The 17,719-nt window shown below is 43.2% G+C and overlaps 3 protein-coding genes across 3 annotated transcripts in view; all 3 read left to right on the top strand.

Moving 5' to 3' along the window:
- The window catches only part of LOC134062152 (uncharacterized), a gene marked incomplete in the record, with an annotated part of 54,638 nt that extends 48,031 nt beyond the window's left edge, over positions 1-6,607 (top strand). Inside the window, 1 exon segment of the mRNA XM_062518068.1 lies at positions 6,240-6,607.
- The window catches only part of pah (phenylalanine hydroxylase), a 25,831-nt gene extending 17,633 nt beyond the window's left edge, over positions 1-8,198 (top strand). The window contains exons 6-13 of the mRNA XM_062518067.1: positions 10-206; positions 1,729-1,864; positions 2,525-2,594; positions 3,818-3,874; positions 4,455-4,550; positions 6,614-6,747; positions 6,897-7,012; positions 7,267-8,198. Coding sequence (XP_062374051.1) covers positions 10-206; positions 1,729-1,864; positions 2,525-2,594; positions 3,818-3,874; positions 4,455-4,550; positions 6,614-6,747; positions 6,897-7,012; positions 7,267-7,310 — 850 coding nt within the window. The 3' untranslated portion in view covers positions 7,311-8,198. The remainder of the gene's footprint in view (positions 1-9; positions 207-1,728; positions 1,865-2,524; positions 2,595-3,817; positions 3,875-4,454; positions 4,551-6,613; positions 6,748-6,896; positions 7,013-7,266) is intronic.
- A 132-nt stretch (positions 8,199-8,330) lies between these two features.
- Positions 8,331-15,057, top strand: th2 (tyrosine hydroxylase 2). The gene is made up of 12 exons (XM_062518069.1): positions 8,331-9,026; positions 9,125-9,296; positions 9,457-9,545; positions 9,661-9,728; positions 10,141-10,191; positions 10,657-10,802; positions 11,393-11,528; positions 11,891-11,960; positions 12,120-12,176; positions 13,219-13,314; positions 13,426-13,559; positions 14,157-15,057. The coding sequence occupies exons 1-12, from the start codon at positions 8,796-8,798 to the stop codon at positions 14,320-14,322; spliced, it is 1,416 nt and encodes a 471-aa protein (XP_062374053.1). The 5' UTR covers positions 8,331-8,795; the 3' UTR covers positions 14,323-15,057.
- Positions 15,058-17,719: the final 2,662 nt, after the last annotated feature.

Genomic DNA, 17,719 nt, shown 5'->3' on the forward strand with positions numbered 1-17,719 from the left:
GTGACCCAGTGGCCAGGTGATCCCTTACGTGACCTACACGGAGGAGGAGAAGACCACGTGGGGCGTGGTGTTTAAGGAGCTCAAGACGCTGTACCCCACGCACGCCTGCCGCGAGCACAACCGCGTCTTCCCGCTGCTGGAGCAGTACTGCGGCTACCGCGTGGACAACATCCCCCAGCTGGAGGACATCTCGCGCTTCCTGCAGTGTAAGACCACCGCAGGCAACATACATACAACATACATACAACATACATACAGTATAGTCATCAGTCAACATATACGTACAACATACAGTACATACATATAGCCATCAGTCAAGACCACCGCAGGCAACATACGTACAACATACATACATACAGTACATACAGCCTTCAGTCAACATACGCACAACATACGTACATATTGCCATCAGTCAAGACCACCGCAGTCAACCTACGTACAACATATATACAGCCTTCAGTCAACATACAAACAACATACATACATATTGCCATCAGTCAAGACCACTGCAGTCAACATACGTACAACATATACTGTATAACCATTCACTACCAGTATATCACTATATATCGGGGGCAGCCATGGCCTACTGGGTAGGCCTTCGAGCTTGTAACCGGAGGGTTGCCGATTCGATCTCTGACCTGGGTGTTCTGTTCAGTTTTATTCAGTTAGCCTGTTTGATGCTCATTGAGCTCAATGCAAATTAAACCAGCTAATAGGCTAACTGAACAAAACCGAACAAAACACCATGCCAATCTCTAGGTATGGTGAAGGGTGTGTGATGATGTGGGGCTATTTTAGTTCCAAAGGTCAAAGGAACTTCATCAGGATGCATAGTATCCTGGATCCATGAAATAAGTGGCCTTTGAAAATAAAAAACTGCCTGACCCAATGTTAACCCTATGTGTTGAATTCCCATGGGGTTAGGCTACATAAGGGTGCCAATATTTGTGACCCCAGTATTTTGGGAAGAACTTTTATGTATTGATGATAAATGATTCATTCACAAAGAAAATTGGTGTCCTTAAAGGTTGTATTTTTCCTCATTTTATTACTTAAACCATTAAAATCAATTTCCAAAAGATGATTTTATATTCCTCTTTTTAGTCAACTTTAGCATGGGTGCCAACAATTTCAGCCATGACTGTATTCTACATTAGCAAAAAGAACCCAAACCATTGTTCCAATCAAACTTGGGTCTGGACCAATCGGTCTAGAGTAAATGCGACCTAAGACGGCGAAAGTACATTTGCTGTACCGTACTTCCGAAATGGTTCAGTACGAGTTTAGCGTACCAACTTCAGGTTGATTTCACCGCTGGTTATGCCCCTTGGGAATCACAAGTGACCTGAAAGGCTCCAGGAACTGGGGCAGCCAGGAGAATACACTTGCACTGAATCCATCTTGCTTCCTCCAGTCACGTAACCTTTGTTATCAGAGATTGCAGTCATGATGTGTGTGTGTGTGTGTGTGTGTGCATTTGTGTTTGTTTGTGTTACTGACTGACTCACACAGTCACATACAGTACTGGTCATATCTTCCATTTGTTGCGGTGTAATTGCCTTACTTCCTATTCCATTATGACACACACACACACACACACACACACACACACACACACACACACACACACACACACACACACACACACACACACACACACACACACACACACACACACACACACACACACAAGACTCACCCACTCCTTGTCTGCACCTACTCTAGCGTGCACAGGGTTCCGTCTCCGGCCGGTGGCAGGCTTGCTCTCCTCGCGTGACTTCCTGGCTGGACTGGCGTTCCGGGTCTTCCACTCCACACAGTACATCCGCCACGAATCCAAGCCTATGTACACCCCAGAGCCGTGAGTAGACGTTCTACGAGTTCTCCGAGGTTCTAGTGAGGATTCCAATCCAGTTCTAAAGACGATTTGTAATGTTCTAGTGAGAAGTTTTCTTCTTTTTTCAGCCCAAGACCCATTAGTTGGTAATTGTGATTCCTCAGGGCTGATTATTTTTGTTTGTTTCAGACCTCCGTGTCTGCATTACAGCAGTTATGTGTGCCTTTTGCTAGGGACAATATGCACGCTAAACATTTTTAGAATGATTAGAGTTGAGAATAATAGTTTTATCTTGAAAGATTGAATTATCTTCAATTCATCATATTCCAAAAATTCAAGGGGGATTATTTTCAAAGCACAACATACAGTATCCACCTAGCTTCTATGGTCATAATGGGCATTGAGGAACTAAGCAAAGGGCTTCAGCATTCTTTAAGCTTGTCAACTCCAGCTACAGTATGAAGCTACTCTTTGTGTAAAAAAGTCCCTGAAGTGATTAAAAAAGACTGAATCAAGGCATTCTTCTAGATATAAAAAGGTAAGTTAAGATATTAGTTTATTGGTCAGTTGGTTCATAAAACTAGATAAATCTTGTCAACATGTTTCAGCCAACATGACCTTCATCAGGGCAGAATATTGGCCCCTGGTCCTAACACAGCGTCCCAATCTCCTGCTTTCTCACAGAGATATCTGCCATGAGCTGTTGGGCCATGTGCCCCTGTTTGCTGACCCTAACTTCGCCCAGTTCTCACAGGTGAGCGTACAATCACAACGTCTTCAGGTGCTTGCACACTGCCCCAGTGTCTATGTGATATGCAGGACTATGCAGTATGCCCACTCAAAAGGCATCACCATCTCTGTATACCCACTTAAATAGGCAAGGATACGTATTAACATTTGTGGTTGATCACTGTATACCCACTACAGCTACAGTAACTACAACATCACAGTATATCCACAGCTAACTAGACTACACCAGTTCACTGCCCCAAATAACTAGTCAGACTATCACCATACTAAGCTCAATCTTTTAAGATTGAACATTAGTCTGGGAGTCTGCGCTTTCTTTCTACTGTACAAGAGGTGTGGTCAATGGGCATAGTTAAAATGACTCCGTGCGCTTGGATAGTCGATAGTCCTTCAACCAATCAGACTAACGATCTGGGTGTGTCTTTTGGATAAGCTAGTTTGTCGTTGGACCCAAAGGTTGTAGACTGGAAGCAGGGGAGATAGATGTGCAGGTTTCCAGCCTGAGCTTCCAGGCGAAATCCAAATTCACCAGCAGGTCAGGTGGTTCACCCAGCCTACCAAATTACGGCATTTAAAAAATGCCATCAGTTGGGTCCGTGTGCACCATGAGTCTGTGTTTGTTGGTGTTTGTTGATAGATGGAGTTGTTCAATTTGACATGTCCAAAAGTCTGTCTTTTTAGTTGCTGTCTGGGCAGTGTGAAGCTGGCAGTTTGCTTTTCTAAACATGCCAAAGGCTGCAACTAACGGCCGCCAACTTTCAAATCCTGCCATTGGCATCATCTGAGCAGTGTGCATGCTCCTTTCAATGACCTTTCAGACATTTCTGCTCTCACAAAAAAAGATCATACATAATTACAGATCATCATGTGCTCCTAATCCTAACCAATAACTGCAAATACTAAATGCACTGTGCGCATATTTATATATATATATATATATCTCTTTGAGATGACTCGAGCATTAAGCAGTACACACAGTAGCCAACATCAATAAACAAGGACGCTAAACTATTTGCTGCATCGGTCTACTGTTTTCTTGGATGAAGCTGTTGAAATGGAGAGGCTAGTGAAAGTGCTTGTAAAAGTGTTGCGCAACAGCACATCAGAAAAGCCAGATCAGAGGACCTCTGGGACCATTTCCTTTGTTATATGGGGTGATAAAGCACAAGTCCAGGAGATAATATTTCCAGCATTTATTTCTCTGTAATAACTGTCTTGTCTGCGCAGGAAATTGGTCTGGCTTCCCTGGGTGCCCCAGATGACTTCATTGAGAAACTGGCGACGGTGAGTATCGTACACACACAACACAGACTATTTTCTTATGAGCTATTTCCTCTGAAGCTGTTGCTGTTGAGACATACTCTGTACTACAATAAAGTAAAGCTTTTTGTTTAGCGTAACATTCAAAGAGGTCTCATACTGACCTCTGATCTCTTCGTGCATAATACACTCTTAGAAAAAGGAACTGTATAGAACCATATAGCATGCTTCATATATGGCACCCAGACCATGTTAAAGGAACCCCTAAGGGTTCTTGAAGGCCTGCATGGTACTATATTTTTAAAGAGTTTACATTATTATTTTAGTCTGTATATAGACATGAACTGATACAAGCCATGGGGGTGATTCTGTATGTTATCCCAGAACGTATTGTATATCCTGATAAAATATAATTAGGTTATTTCGGACTGTTATAAATTTTCACTATACACATTTATTTTTATTTGGTCTTTATTTCTCAGATCTGAATCTGTAAGGGCTTAGAATCTATGAAACTCCATGTTTGTCTGCAGCATGTGTGCTCAAATAAACAAAGTGGGTAAGTCTAAGGGATCCTGTTGACCTTGGCTGCTGTGTGTTGCAGGTGTACTGGTTCACTGTGGAGTTCGGCCTCTGCAAACAGGGCTCAGAGATCAAAGCCTACGGCGCTGGCCTGCTCTCTTCCTTCGGAGAATTACAAGTGAGTGTGTGGGGAGGACACAGAAAGAGTGTCTGTCTGTCTGTCTGCCTGTCTGTCTGTCTGTCTGTCTGTCTGTCTGTCAGAGAGAGAGAGAAAGAGAGAGAGGTGTATCTTATAAAAATAACAAATCAGTCTTATAATCAGATAATAATAATAATACAATAATATTATTAATAATAAGAAGAAGAAGAAGAAGAAGAAGAAGAAGAAGAAGAAGAAGAAGAAGAAGAAGAATACAATGCATCGGATATCTATTTTTAATTATTTAATCCCAGACATGTTCTTTGTTTGTATGTTTTTATACTTTATGGTGGCCTTTTTAAACACAACTAACACAAACAAACATACCTTTAAACATCAGCGTAGTTGGTTACATCTCACCTTCTATTGAGTCCAAGATCTAATCCATTATATCAGTAGACAGGATACCCCCCCCCCCCCCCCCCCCATAATCTGTATGAGCTTGTTTTAAAGATAGAAATGTGGTGGCCTCCTGCCTCTATCTGACCCTGTTTTAGAGAGAGAGATCCGGTGTGTGGAGACAGTGGGTTAGTGGTCCACCTGTGAGTCAGTTCAATGTGTCAGTGGGAGACCAAGCCTGGCTGGGGACTACTGTAGGTCACTGGTTCACTGGGGGAAGAGATGCATTGTGTGTGTGTGTGTGTGTGTGTGTGTGTGTGTGTGTGTGTGTGTGTGTGTGTGTGTGTGTGTGTGTGTGTGTGTGTGTGTGTGTGTGTGTGTGTGTGTGCGTGTGTGTGTACGAGCGTGGGGGATTGGGTTATATTGTGGGAATGGTCACTGGGGCATAAGGTTACATCACACACACTCACTCCCTGTAACACACTGAAACACACACACATGCACAGACACACACACACACACCTAATGTGAGGGCAGGAAGTGTGGATCAGCTGAGTGTGCGCTGACAGTGTGAGAGCGACTCACACAGTGCATTGCATCATCGTTGCTTCATTTCCTGTGTGTTCCTGTACTGTATGTACTGTATGTCCTGATCAGAGTTGAGGCTTCCATTGAGGAAGACATAGATAGATAGATAGATAGATACTTTATTGATCCCCAAGGGGAAATTCAAGGAGCATTCACATGAGCAATGAGGCAGTCTGGTGACTGTGGACTACACAGGTTAGGTGTTGTTGCTAACTGTTTTTCAACTCGTTTAGTCTATTTTTGACTTCATGGCATTTTGGCATGATATAAAAGTGTATACAATAGGGCTGCAGGATTTGGGGGAAACATCCGATTGCAATTTCAATACTGACAGATACTGGGATTGTGATTTTTATTTGCAATATTATTTTTGAGAGTGAAGCTTCAGTTAAATGTTCGCCTTTTTGCTTTAAATTGAGCCACTTCTGATTGGTGAACATGCCCAGTGCATGAGAAGCACAGCATCCTGATAGATTAACTTCATTGTCTGTGCCATAAGACACAAGGAGGATGACATGCATATAAAGATGTATTAGATGTGACAATTAGGACAGAGTGGCTAGTAGCATGATTAATAGAAACCTTTGCATTTGTTCAAATTGCTATTTAAATCAATTAGTTAGGCAGCCCTACACTGAACACTGTATGCATAATGTGTCACCATCTTTCTTTACATACAACTGCTCACGCACACACGCATGCACACGCTCGTGCGCACACACACACACAGACACAGACACACACACACACACACACACACACACACACACACACACACACACACACACACACACACACACTCTCACACACACACACACACACACACACACACACACACACACACACACACACACACACACACACACACACACACACACAAATCTATTTGAAAGAAAATAAAGTTGGTTAAAAAGGAAAGCTGTGAGATTAGTTAAGCATAATTGCTTGTAACAACATACATTGTTATATCACGAATGTTCAGGTGTCAGGATGCCTCCGTTTTGACTGGTCTTGGTTTGGTTCTCTTTCAGAGTTCTGTCAGTCAAATGTGTGTGTGTGTGTGCACACGTGTATTTTATTAATGACTTTTGCTTTTTGACACATTTTCTCAACAGTACAGCTTGACAGACAAGCCAAAAGTGCTTCCGTTTGACCCTGAGAAAACTGCGCTTCAGAAGTATCCCATCACAGAGTTCCAGCCCGTCTATTTTGTGGCAGAGAGCTTTGAGGACGCCAAGGAGAAAGTCAGGTATATGGAAACAAAACGGCCAAATCTAAAGTGTTTGAGTAGAACCGAACCGCACATGATTTGACGCATGAAAGACCATGCACCCTCTAAAGGGTAAATACTGTCTCATCATCACGCCTTACAGTGGTGAACGTTCTGTTCCTCCACAGGAAGTTCGCCGGAACTATTCCGCGACCCTTCACCGTGCGCTATAACGCGTACACCCAGAGCGTCGAGGTGCTGGACAGCACGCAGGGGCTGCAGAATCTGGCTGACACCATCACAGGTGTGTGTTGGACACATTTTAAACGCCCTTAAACCCGTACCCGAGTATTGACGGTCATCAAACACAATACATGGTTGTTTCTTAATTTCCCTCAAAAATATTTATATTCCTATTGTATATTTGATCACTAGCCCGTACTGTGTTGAAATATTGCTAATTGTCACATAGCCTACGTAAAGGGACTGAAATGAATTAACACTGGTCAATAATTACTCTCTCTCTCTCTCTCTCTCTCTCTCTCTCTCTCTCTCCAGGTGACATGGGCATCTTGTGCAACGCCTTGCGTAAACTGCACTAACCATTACGTCGAACTATGTAAAGATACGGATGTTGTTGTATTGTGAGGAGTTTCGGTCAATTGTGTGTGCCAAAAAAAAAAAAAAAAAAATTAACCAACTCTTACCATATATCCAAATCCAAGCATGTATCAGCTTCACCACTTGCAAATCTTTTATAGTCTATGGTGTGATTTCTCACAATATATCCCTTGCCATGTACTCTAATGTAGAAAGAAATGTTCATATTGTAGTGTATTGTATTATGTGTAGAGCATGTATGCAAACAAACGAATAGTATATTCTGCAATATTTCATAACGCTATCGACACGCTTTTTTTGTAAATATACACATTATACTGTATATCTTTTAAACGCACTAATCTGGCGAGTAAATTCAAGCGGAAATATTTGTTCATCGTAATGGCATGACTCACTCAAGCATACAGAGATAAAAAACGAAAATTGTTTGCCTACCTTCAAATGATACGGAAGGTTGTCTGACTGTGTCTGTAGGGCTGGAGATGATAACTGTAATTTAACAAATTAGGGGGAGCCATCAGAACGTTATTCATTAGGTTACTCCACCGTGCCTTTGATCTTTTAGTAATACTCGAACGAATATTTGCTTTTTTCCCCTTCTGCATTTATTTACAGTACACAAAAACAAGCACATAAGCTGTGAAGAAAACGCACAACACATGTAGTGATTTGCATTTAGTCCACGATGATAATTAGACGTCATCTCATATGTTTTAAAATTAGTCTTATTTCAAATTAATTTGTCAATTGTTAGCAATAGCAAAACGCTTTGGATAAACTATTAGGCTATAGGAATTATTCTGTGGGCAATGTGTTAGGATGTGCATGCAATGTAGCTGATTTAAGAAATAAAATATTTTTCACTTTCATCGCTATGTCTTACTTTCTATTGTTATTTAGATATCTTTATTTCTGCCATGTGTCCATTTTGCAACCACAAGCTTTTCAGTCGCTCTATCCCAACATGTATAATCCACAAACCTTTCAGTACCCTGGAGAGCACCAAACTCGCGTTTCATATCATCGATGCAAACGTGCATTTGTTCAAAGCAAACACTCAAAAATGTTTTTTTTTACACAGAGAGAGAGAGAGAGAGAGAGAGAGAGAGAGAGAGAGAGAGAATTGTGACGAGTCATTTTGCATTTTAATAGCTTGACTACGTGACACTATTGGCGATCTAGGCTATTTTGGTTCCTTAAAAAAAAGGACTGTATCATCATGACGCACCAACCATTAATTCAGATGCGGACTTGCGTAACTAATTACCATAAGCACATACCCTGGTGTCATATATAAAGTCGTGAGACCACGGTTTTGTCATAAGCACTCAGGACACACATTTTGGAAAAGAAGGTGAAGACCAGAAAGTTACTTGAGATTACAGTATTTTAGCCGAGGCCGTTTGCAAAAGGATAATTAAACACAGCAAACCTTTCAAACGAAGGTGACATATACGGTTGCTTGCATGAAGACTGAGAGTGTCGTCCAGACTGTGCCCTTCACCGGTAGAAAACGGAGCCTGCTTGATGACGCACGGAGGGACCGAGAGAGTGGCTCCTCGGCGGGCCCGGGTCCCTCGCGCGTCGGGGACTGTTGCGTGTTTGAGGAGAAGAACGGTAAAGTTTCTCTCCACGTGCTTTTCGCCCTCAGTAACGAGAAAAACACCGGGTTCTTCAAAGCGGGCAAGGTGTTTGAGGTAAGTCGTTAGGGCAGGACGCATGACAGGCTACATTTTGTAGGTATGCATAATATCCCAAATGAGGTGGTTTTAAAATTGGGATTGTACGTTTTTAGACCTTCGAAGCCAAACTTCTTCACGTGGAGAGCCGACCCAGAAAGTCCAAGAACAACACATCGGACCTGGAGTTCCTCATCAAGTGTGAAATACATACCTCGGACATCGACGTCTTCATCAACTCATTGAAAAGGGTCGCAGACGATGTGCGGACAGTCCCTGAAGAAAAAGGCAAGTCTTTGTTTACGTTTAGGCTATTGCAGCACGCGGGAGACATTGTTATCGACAGCTTTTTGGTTTGCACATGGTTCAAATATATCACGAAACCAACGCAAATGGTTTAACTTGTTTTTGTGTGCGTGTGTGTGTGTGTCCTCTCCCAATATTGTAGTGCTCTGGTTTCCAAGGAAAATAAGAGATTTGGATAGATGCAATCATTTGGTAACGAAGTTCGATCCTGATTTGGATCAAGATCACCCCGTGAGTTGGACTCTGTTTCGCTCTCGGAATAAGCATGCAATCTTATTATGCAGGTTCTGTTGCCTCTAAGTGTTTGGGTGTCAATAAGGCAATATTAATTTTAATTTCTTTCTAGGGTTACAGCGATAAAGATTACAGAATAAGAAGAGCTTTCATCTCGGAACTCGCATTTAATTACAAACAGTAAGTCGCCCTTTGTGTTATTTCATGCATTTACATTAATCAAGAAATTTGACGTTTGCATTAGGCTATATTATTATTATTATTATTATTATTGATTCTGTAATAACCCCTTTAAATATTTGCACCAATTCTTAATACTTATCGCAGCCTTTATGTTAATTGGAGGACGTCTACTGGATGCTTTACTAAATGAAAACAAATAGCCTTGGCTAATACAGATTTTGGATCCCTGATAGCATGCAATTTATACTAGTTTTTACATTTGTTTAATGAACGATAGTAATAGAAAGCATTTATTCCATGAAAGGCAATTTAGGCTCACAATATGCTACGTTTGATGACGAAAACTTAAGACGAAGAGACGCACCGTTTTAATAGGTCACTCAGTTGCCATGACATCTTTTTTCCGCAGAGGGGAGCCCTTACCCAGGGTAGAATACACGCCTGAGGAAATATCAACGTGGTAAGGACCTTGTGACGTCTATATATGATAACCCATAGATATATATATAGGTCTATGTGATAACCAAGGACGAACAGAGTAGGCCTACATTAGAACCCCACTCACACCACAAGCCGATATGGCAGATGTGTATTGCGGATGTTGACTCAGATCCATCCAGCTGTTTTTGTTTGTGTTCTTTTCAAATAAGCTGAACTGGTATGTTTGCCACACACCATTCTGTACTCATGGGTTTCATCAGGTCCCTTTCCACAAGTGGGTTAATGATGCACCATGCAGTCTGCATTGATTCATATCTAGGTGCTTGATTTTATACACCTGTGAAAAGGGACCTGATGACCTGAATTGAGGGCTGGCCACTACACTGCTCACAGTATGACTCCATTGATGGTAGGCTATGTCTGCGTACAGCCTCCCTATGATTCTGTTGATGCTGATGCTGAGTTGATTGCTTTATTGGAACAGGAGGCAGGTGTACTGCACCCTGACCAGCATCTACCCCACGCACGCCTGCAGGCAGTTTCTGGATGGACTGGAGCAGCTGGAGAAGGAGTGTGGCTACGCGGAGGACAACATCCCCCAGCTGAGAGATGTGTCTGCCTTCCTCAAAGGTAAAGACACTCGGCGTTGGAGGTGCGAAGTCGCTAACATAGGGTGCCTCTCATTTGGGCTTTTGTACGTCCTCCCTTGCTACTCAGGCCTTGATCCTCTCTGATCTACATAAAGAATGATGGGGTGGCAACAATGGGATACTCTATCCAGTGTTAGTTATAGATCAGTGGGAACGCCCCTCGAGGATTGAGAGATGTTGAGAGGCACCCATGGACTCCCTCCAAGCAGGTGTGCACAGGCTCTTAAAGCACACAGGGTGCAGGGGAAGTGATGAGATCACACAAGCATGTGACAAGTCGTCGTGGATACCAAATGTTGAGCATGTTGAAAACATAGGCCTATACTGTTGTTTTATAATATGTAAGGGATGGAAATTTAATTTTTAATGTTTTAATGTTTAAAATGTAATGTTTATTTTTACATAATAAAAACTTTCGTCATCGTTTCGTTTGAAGTCTTATGGACTGATCATAGAATCAGAGTGTTCATTTCACCAATTTAGAATAGAATGTTGATGGCGTGAATGGCCAGACATGATGAGTAAGGTTCTGTGTGTGTCTGTGTGTTTGTGTGTTTTCCCCTCACCCAGAAAAGACAGGCTTCCAGCTGCGTCCAGTAGCAGGTCTCCTCTCGGCACGGGACTTCCTGGCCAGCCTGGCGTTCCGAGTGTTCCAGTGCACACAGTACATCCGACACCCCTCAGCTCCCATGCACTCCCCAGAACCGTAAGGGACTAGAATGCTGTAGAATGAATGTTCTAAAGAATGTTTGGGACCATTGAATAGAACATGGAATTTTAGAATCTTACGTTGATGAAGAAGAAATTATTTTCTTGGAAGGTTCAAAACTGCTGAAAGGTTAACATGTTTGTGTGAGGTAGACAAATATGCACACTGTACCTATACACAAATCTACTTATCTTAACAGCCTTCAGCTTCCATATCATCTGTTTTATTTGTTTATATTAATTTCAGTTCATCAGTACTAAAAGGACTGCACCTTTAATAGAGCTGTATGGGTCCACATACATCTATTTACAAACAAATTTAATGAATTTGACCTTTAAAATACTTTTCTTTTTCCACAGAGACTGTTGTCATGAGTTACTCGGCCACATCCCAATGCTTGCAGACAAAGAGTTTGCTCAGTTCTCACAGGTAGGCACATTTTGTGTGATTGGCCATTAGATCACATCTCTGGAGTCCCTCTCTGTCTTTAGATGTCTCTTATTATCTAACCGAGAAAAAGGTTTGCTGATTTTGTTGAGATTTTGTTGATGTACACGGACTGACTGAAAGTGAATTTGAATTTGATAGGAAATTGGTCTGGCATCACTGGGGGCATCTGACGAGGACATTGAGAGACTTTCAACAGTAAGTAAAAAAAAGAAAAAAAGTTTTGATTGTCTATTTCTGTGTAAGTAAGCCTGCAGAACAAGGTTCTATACAGCCTGGCGCCAGGGCCTAGATTAATCGTGAACACATTTATGTAAGGGATAATGTATAGAACGCTGGTCATTATCGGGAAAATAAGTACCGACTGGGTGAACTTGACCCCGATGCGAAGCGTCGTGCCTAACAACGCCCCTTAGCTGTTCTAAAATCAGTATAAACCACGGCCTCTCGGGGCTTATTGCTTAATTAACATGTGGTTTTTAAATACATTGTACAACATTATAGTTTCCAAGGCTGCTAGAAATCATGCTATTTACTGACCCCTTGTGGTCAAGCGATTAATTGGTCTAGTTAAATCTTTGTGTGACTATAGGCTCACTTAAAGATTGACAGATGGATAGGCTACTGACTGAAGGGCAATGCAGAGAAGGACATTTCTTTCTTTCTTTCTATTCTTTTTTTTGATCCCGTGAGGGAAATTCGGTCTCTGCATTTATCCCAATTTGTGAATTAGTGAACACACACAGCATGCAGTGAACACACAGTGAGGTGAAGCACACACTAACCCAGAGCAGTGAGCTGCCTGCCCAACAGCGGCGCTCGGGGAGCAGGGAGGGGTTAGGTGCCTTGCTCAAGGGCACTTCAGCCGTGGACTGGTCAGGGATCTACCCAGCAACCTCCGGTTACAAGCTTGAAGCCCTAACCAGTAGGCCACGGCTGTCCCCCGGTGTGTTGTGCAAAATGGTTGAACATTGTCTTTTTGGAACAAAGAGCATTCTTTTAGCCTCACACTCTGATCTCTTTTTATATAACTTATTCAAGGAACAAACTGCTTCTCATAATAAAATATTCTTTTACATGTCATAAAGTAAAGCAAATAGCCTTTAACCAGACAGTGAACCTTAATAAGAATTTCCTGACTATGTGCCTGACTATGTCCCTGACAAATGGAGAAGTAGGAAATTGATCACACATGGCCACTGTCTTTATGTGTAACTACAATTGTCTATCTTCATTACAGCTGTACTGGTTCACAGTGGAGTTTGGCCTCTGTAAGCAGAGCGGATCGGTCAAAGCGTACGGAGCGGGACTACTGTCCTCCTATGGAGAACTCCTAGTGAGTGCCATTCTAGAACTCGGATGATTCTAAATTCCGACTGGAATTCCATCTTGTGTGAGGACTGGAACTCACAGCAAAATGTCTTATACTGTGTCTTTCAATCTGCAGTATGCTCTTTCAAACGAACCCGAATACAAACCCTTTAACCCAGAGGAAGCTGCGGTCCAACCCTACCAGGATGAAACATACCAGCCCATATACTTTGTGTCTGAGAGCTTTGAAGACGCAAAGGCAAAACTGAGGTATTTGGACCTTAATAATCTAGTCTTGTACTGCATTTCGTTGTGTTTGTACTCTGCACAATGACAAAGTTGAATCGAATCTAATCTAATCTAATCTGTATTTGAGAAGTATTATGTATCTTTTTATACTGTACATCTCAGTATTGTGGCCATTCGTTTGTGAATGTATGTTTGAGGAGCATGCATAGAGTTTTATGGCTACAAATAGAATAGTGTTGCTTCGTTTTGGTCCATAAATTTGGTTCATGTTTTAGTTTTATACTTATTATCCAGTTCCACTATTAGTGAGGTTAGTCTTCGGTCACTTGACCGAAGCCATAAAATCATCTCCTCACCTGACATGACGGCGGGTTGCCGGAGGAAGCTGTCCACCTTGGCCATTCTAAGCTATCCCAAAGGACTGAAACATAACCACGGCACTCTTTCCAAACGAGTCAAAACACAGTCCTCTCACGGAGTGGGAATAGGTGTCTGGAAGTGTGGTCGTCCAGCAAAGTTTAAGAAAAGTCCCCTCACCGTGTATGGACTGACTGCTGCATTTTTTAAAAGATGCCACGGCGGTCCAAAATTAAACTTGAAACTCCTACTCCTTCACAGGCAATTTTCCTCAACGATCCAGAGGCCGTTCACCATCCGGTATGACCCGATCACCAGCAGCCTGGACGTGCTGGACCGGCCTGGACAGATCCAGAAGGCGCTGGGTCAGATCCAGGAGGAGCTGAAGACCCTGTACCAGGCCCTGGAGAGTCTGGGTCAGAGGTGAGCTGGGCCCAGGAGAACCAGAAGCCAGAACCTAGTCCAACATCATTCAGGACCAGAACCCAGAACTCAGAACCCAGTTCAACCCCATTCAGATCAGGACTAGAACGTAGAACACAGAATCCAGTCCAACATCATTCATGACTAGAACTTAGAACCCAGATTCCAGTCCGACACCATCTAGGAGAAGAACCCAGAATCCTGTCCAGCAACATTCAGGACTAGAAGTCAGAACCCAGTCCAACACCATTCAGGATTAGAACCTAGAACCCAGTCCAACACCATGCAGCAATAGAAAACAGAACCCAGAAAACACCATTCTGGACTAGAACTCAGCACCCAGTCCAAGATTATTCAGGATTAGAACCCAGAGCCCAGTCCAACACCATTCAGCAAATACAGTATTAGCACATGCTCACAACGAGTGCTGGGCCACAAGGATGGAGAATTGTACACTTCTTTACTTTTATTTTTTTAAGTTTGACTACTGTAATTTTGCTAGCCTTGATTACCATGATTTCATGACCTATACATTCTTGCATGATGTTCAATGCAGAGGCACAAAATAGGATATATATACTGTATATAATGTAATTCAAAAGTAAACCTGTCATGTATAATATTTGATGATGTGGTTTTCTTTCTGTAATATTTAATATTTTAATGACTTGTTTAACTTATGTTTAACATGAGTATTTGTTTGTCATAATAAATTCAACATATTAAATATTTTCCTCTACGATGTCATAGGTGTCATTGGTATCAGTAAGCATGTGGTTTCATAAGTTTTCTTTGTTGTATACCGTATATTAAATATGTGTGCTGAGTAAGATTGGGTGGAAAGAGAGATCAAGAAAGTGATTTGACAGAGAGAAAGAGATAGAGAGAGAGAGAGAGAGAAAGACAGACAGAATGAGCGAAGGAATCTGAAAGAGAGGGAGACCGGGAGAGAGACAGACTTCTTCATTATTTTTGTCATTAATCCTATGTTTTACAAAATGTCAACATTAATTCAACATGTACACTTTGCTCAGGTTTAAACTTGATGATTTCGTTACAATGGGTTAACACATGCTAATAAAGCATCATTGTATTTCATTTGATTTGATGGGATCTGAGAGGTGGAGGGAGACAGACAGAGACTAAATACACTAAAGACAGCCCCCCTCACCCAAGCACATACGCACGCACGCACGCACGCACGCACGCACGCACGCACGCACGCACGCACGCACACATGCACGCACACACACACACACACACCCTTTTTGCAGACCAACTGTTTCCATTTGGGAAGTTCTTGGAAAAGCGCTGCTGCACTGCCTGTGTCATTAGGCCGAGGGGAAAGCGCTAATTATGAGTGATTTAGGGATCACGTTTCCAGCTGCAGACCCTGAGCCGTGCGGACTCAAGCCCCCGAAGACCGGGACCAGAGTCCGACCGACCGACCCGGTCAGGTCGTTGTCATGACACCGGCACGTCAGGACTGAGTAGAACGATGTTACCCCCCCCCCCCCCTCCCCCTCCTCCTCTCCCTCCCCATCCGCTCTCCTCCCTGTCAACCCAGGGAGTCGGTTTCCACGGTAATACCTGCGCCACATGGGCTGGGTCTACGCGCACCATGCTGATTCACTGCGGGAGCTAAAGTGGACTTAAGCCTCCCCTCTTAAGGCTGCCACAAGAGGCATAAAACATGCTTGGCGCTTGGCGCGGCGACCCGGGGAAGCCAGTAGTTCAGTTCGTATTTCAGTTCGTCTGCCGGGGAAGCCGTCGCTTTTCCAGTGAAACTTCAGGTTACATTAAATCCCCCATAAAGCTTCTTCCACACAAGCCCGGCCGAACGTGGCTGGGAGCTGAGGAGGGAAGTGAGGGGGGTGGGGGGGTGTTGTGACACGGAGCTGAACACATCCACTTCCACAGAAGGACCACCCCCTCTACCCCCTCCCCACCCGGCAGGCTCCCCCCTTCCAATCCACAAATCCTCCCCAAAACCGCTGCCTGTTACCCAGAATCTGCCCAATCCCCAAACAAACACACATCGCCGGGGCAACAAGATAACTCCACACGACGGCAAAACGCAACGTTGCTCACCCAGAACAGCGGTTCTAGCCACTAATCCGCGGCGCTTGAAGAGGAGCCCTTGAAGACGAGCCCAGTAGCTGTCGGCCGATCAAAACACAAGCACTTCTGCCCGCCTCTGACCTGGCGCAGAGTCGCCACCACGACCATCTGAGAACAACTTCCATCCGCAGTCAAGTCGGCACACGTCATTGAGCATCATCACTTTTTGCAGTTTATTCATGTGGGAATCACTCGAAAGCCAAAGCAAATTACAGAGCTGTATGGTAGACATACACACGTGGATTGTGTACATGCGTTCTGTGGTGAACGTGCTCTGAGCATGTGTGTACCCTCTGGAAAGTGAACCAGGTGAACTTGGTGAAGCGGGCCTCTTGCTCTGGGAAGCTACAGGAACATATCATCACTCTGGCCCAATGAGTCATTTAGAGAGAGAGAGAGAGAGAGAGAGAGAGAGAGAGAGAGAGAGAGAGAGAGAGAGAGAGAGAGAGAGAGAGAGAGAGAGAGAGAGGGAGGGAGGGAGGGAGGGAGAGAGAGAGAGAGGGAGAGAAGGAAAGAGAGAGAGGGAGAGTTGTGTCAACAGAACAGGCGTTCAAAAAAAATTGATGGTCACATGATTTGTGTAGACTTCCCAAAAATTCCCAATGAGCACTTTTCAGGGCAGTTAATTTAAATCAGTTAAATATGGTTATAATGTATGTCTGTGCATGGCTCTGGTCTGGCCGAGGGCAGTGGTATGGCCTGTGCCCCACATGGACTTGTTTGAAGTACAGGGAGGTGTTTGGCAGCAACAATGGCCTGTGGCTGACGGGGATGTGTGATGCTACAGTCAGACTTGCAAGCCTGGAGGAAACCCTGATGACAGCTCAGGTCACTCTGGTGTGGTAACTGATCTGGGCATGTTGGTTCCAGAGCACTTACATAATAACTCACGCACACACTGTACACAAGGCTTACGCATGTTTAAACAATGCTGTGCATGGGGATTCTTTTAAACCGACATTCATGATTGTTAGTTAAAGAAAATAAATAAATAAACATTTCACAACATACCGAGGTGAGGTATCTGCTTGCTGTCGTGTAAGGCTTCTTTCAGCTCTTTGTAACACCAAGGACCAACCTGGAAATAAGTACAGTATTTAAGTATGTATATCATCCTTAATATCATCCTTTGGATTGCAGTCTTGATCCAGAAATAAATCAATCAATCAATCCATCAATATGACATAGTTCTTACTGTTATCATACAAGACCAACATACACAATGAGGTATCAGGTTCACGGCCCACCTTTTCCTCTGTGTTCCTCAACTCCACATAGCA

This window comes from Sardina pilchardus, chromosome 17 (assembly GCF_963854185.1).
Source record: "Sardina pilchardus chromosome 17, fSarPil1.1, whole genome shotgun sequence".
Lineage (NCBI taxonomy): Eukaryota > Metazoa > Chordata > Actinopteri > Clupeiformes > Clupeidae > Sardina > Sardina pilchardus.

Bases quoted from the DNA above. Each gene is read 5' to 3' on its own strand.
- th2 (XM_062518069.1), top strand. From the start codon at position 8,796: ATGAAGACTGAGAGTGTCGTCCAGACTGTGCCCTTCACCGGTAGAAAA. The intron at 11,529-11,890 runs GTAAGGGACTAG...CTTTTTCCACAG, and splicing joins CCCATGCACTCCCCAGAACC to AGACTGTTGTCATGAGTTAC. The intron at 13,560-14,156 runs GTATTTGGACCT...ACTCCTTCACAG, and splicing joins GACGCAAAGGCAAAACTGAG to GCAATTTTCCTCAACGATCC.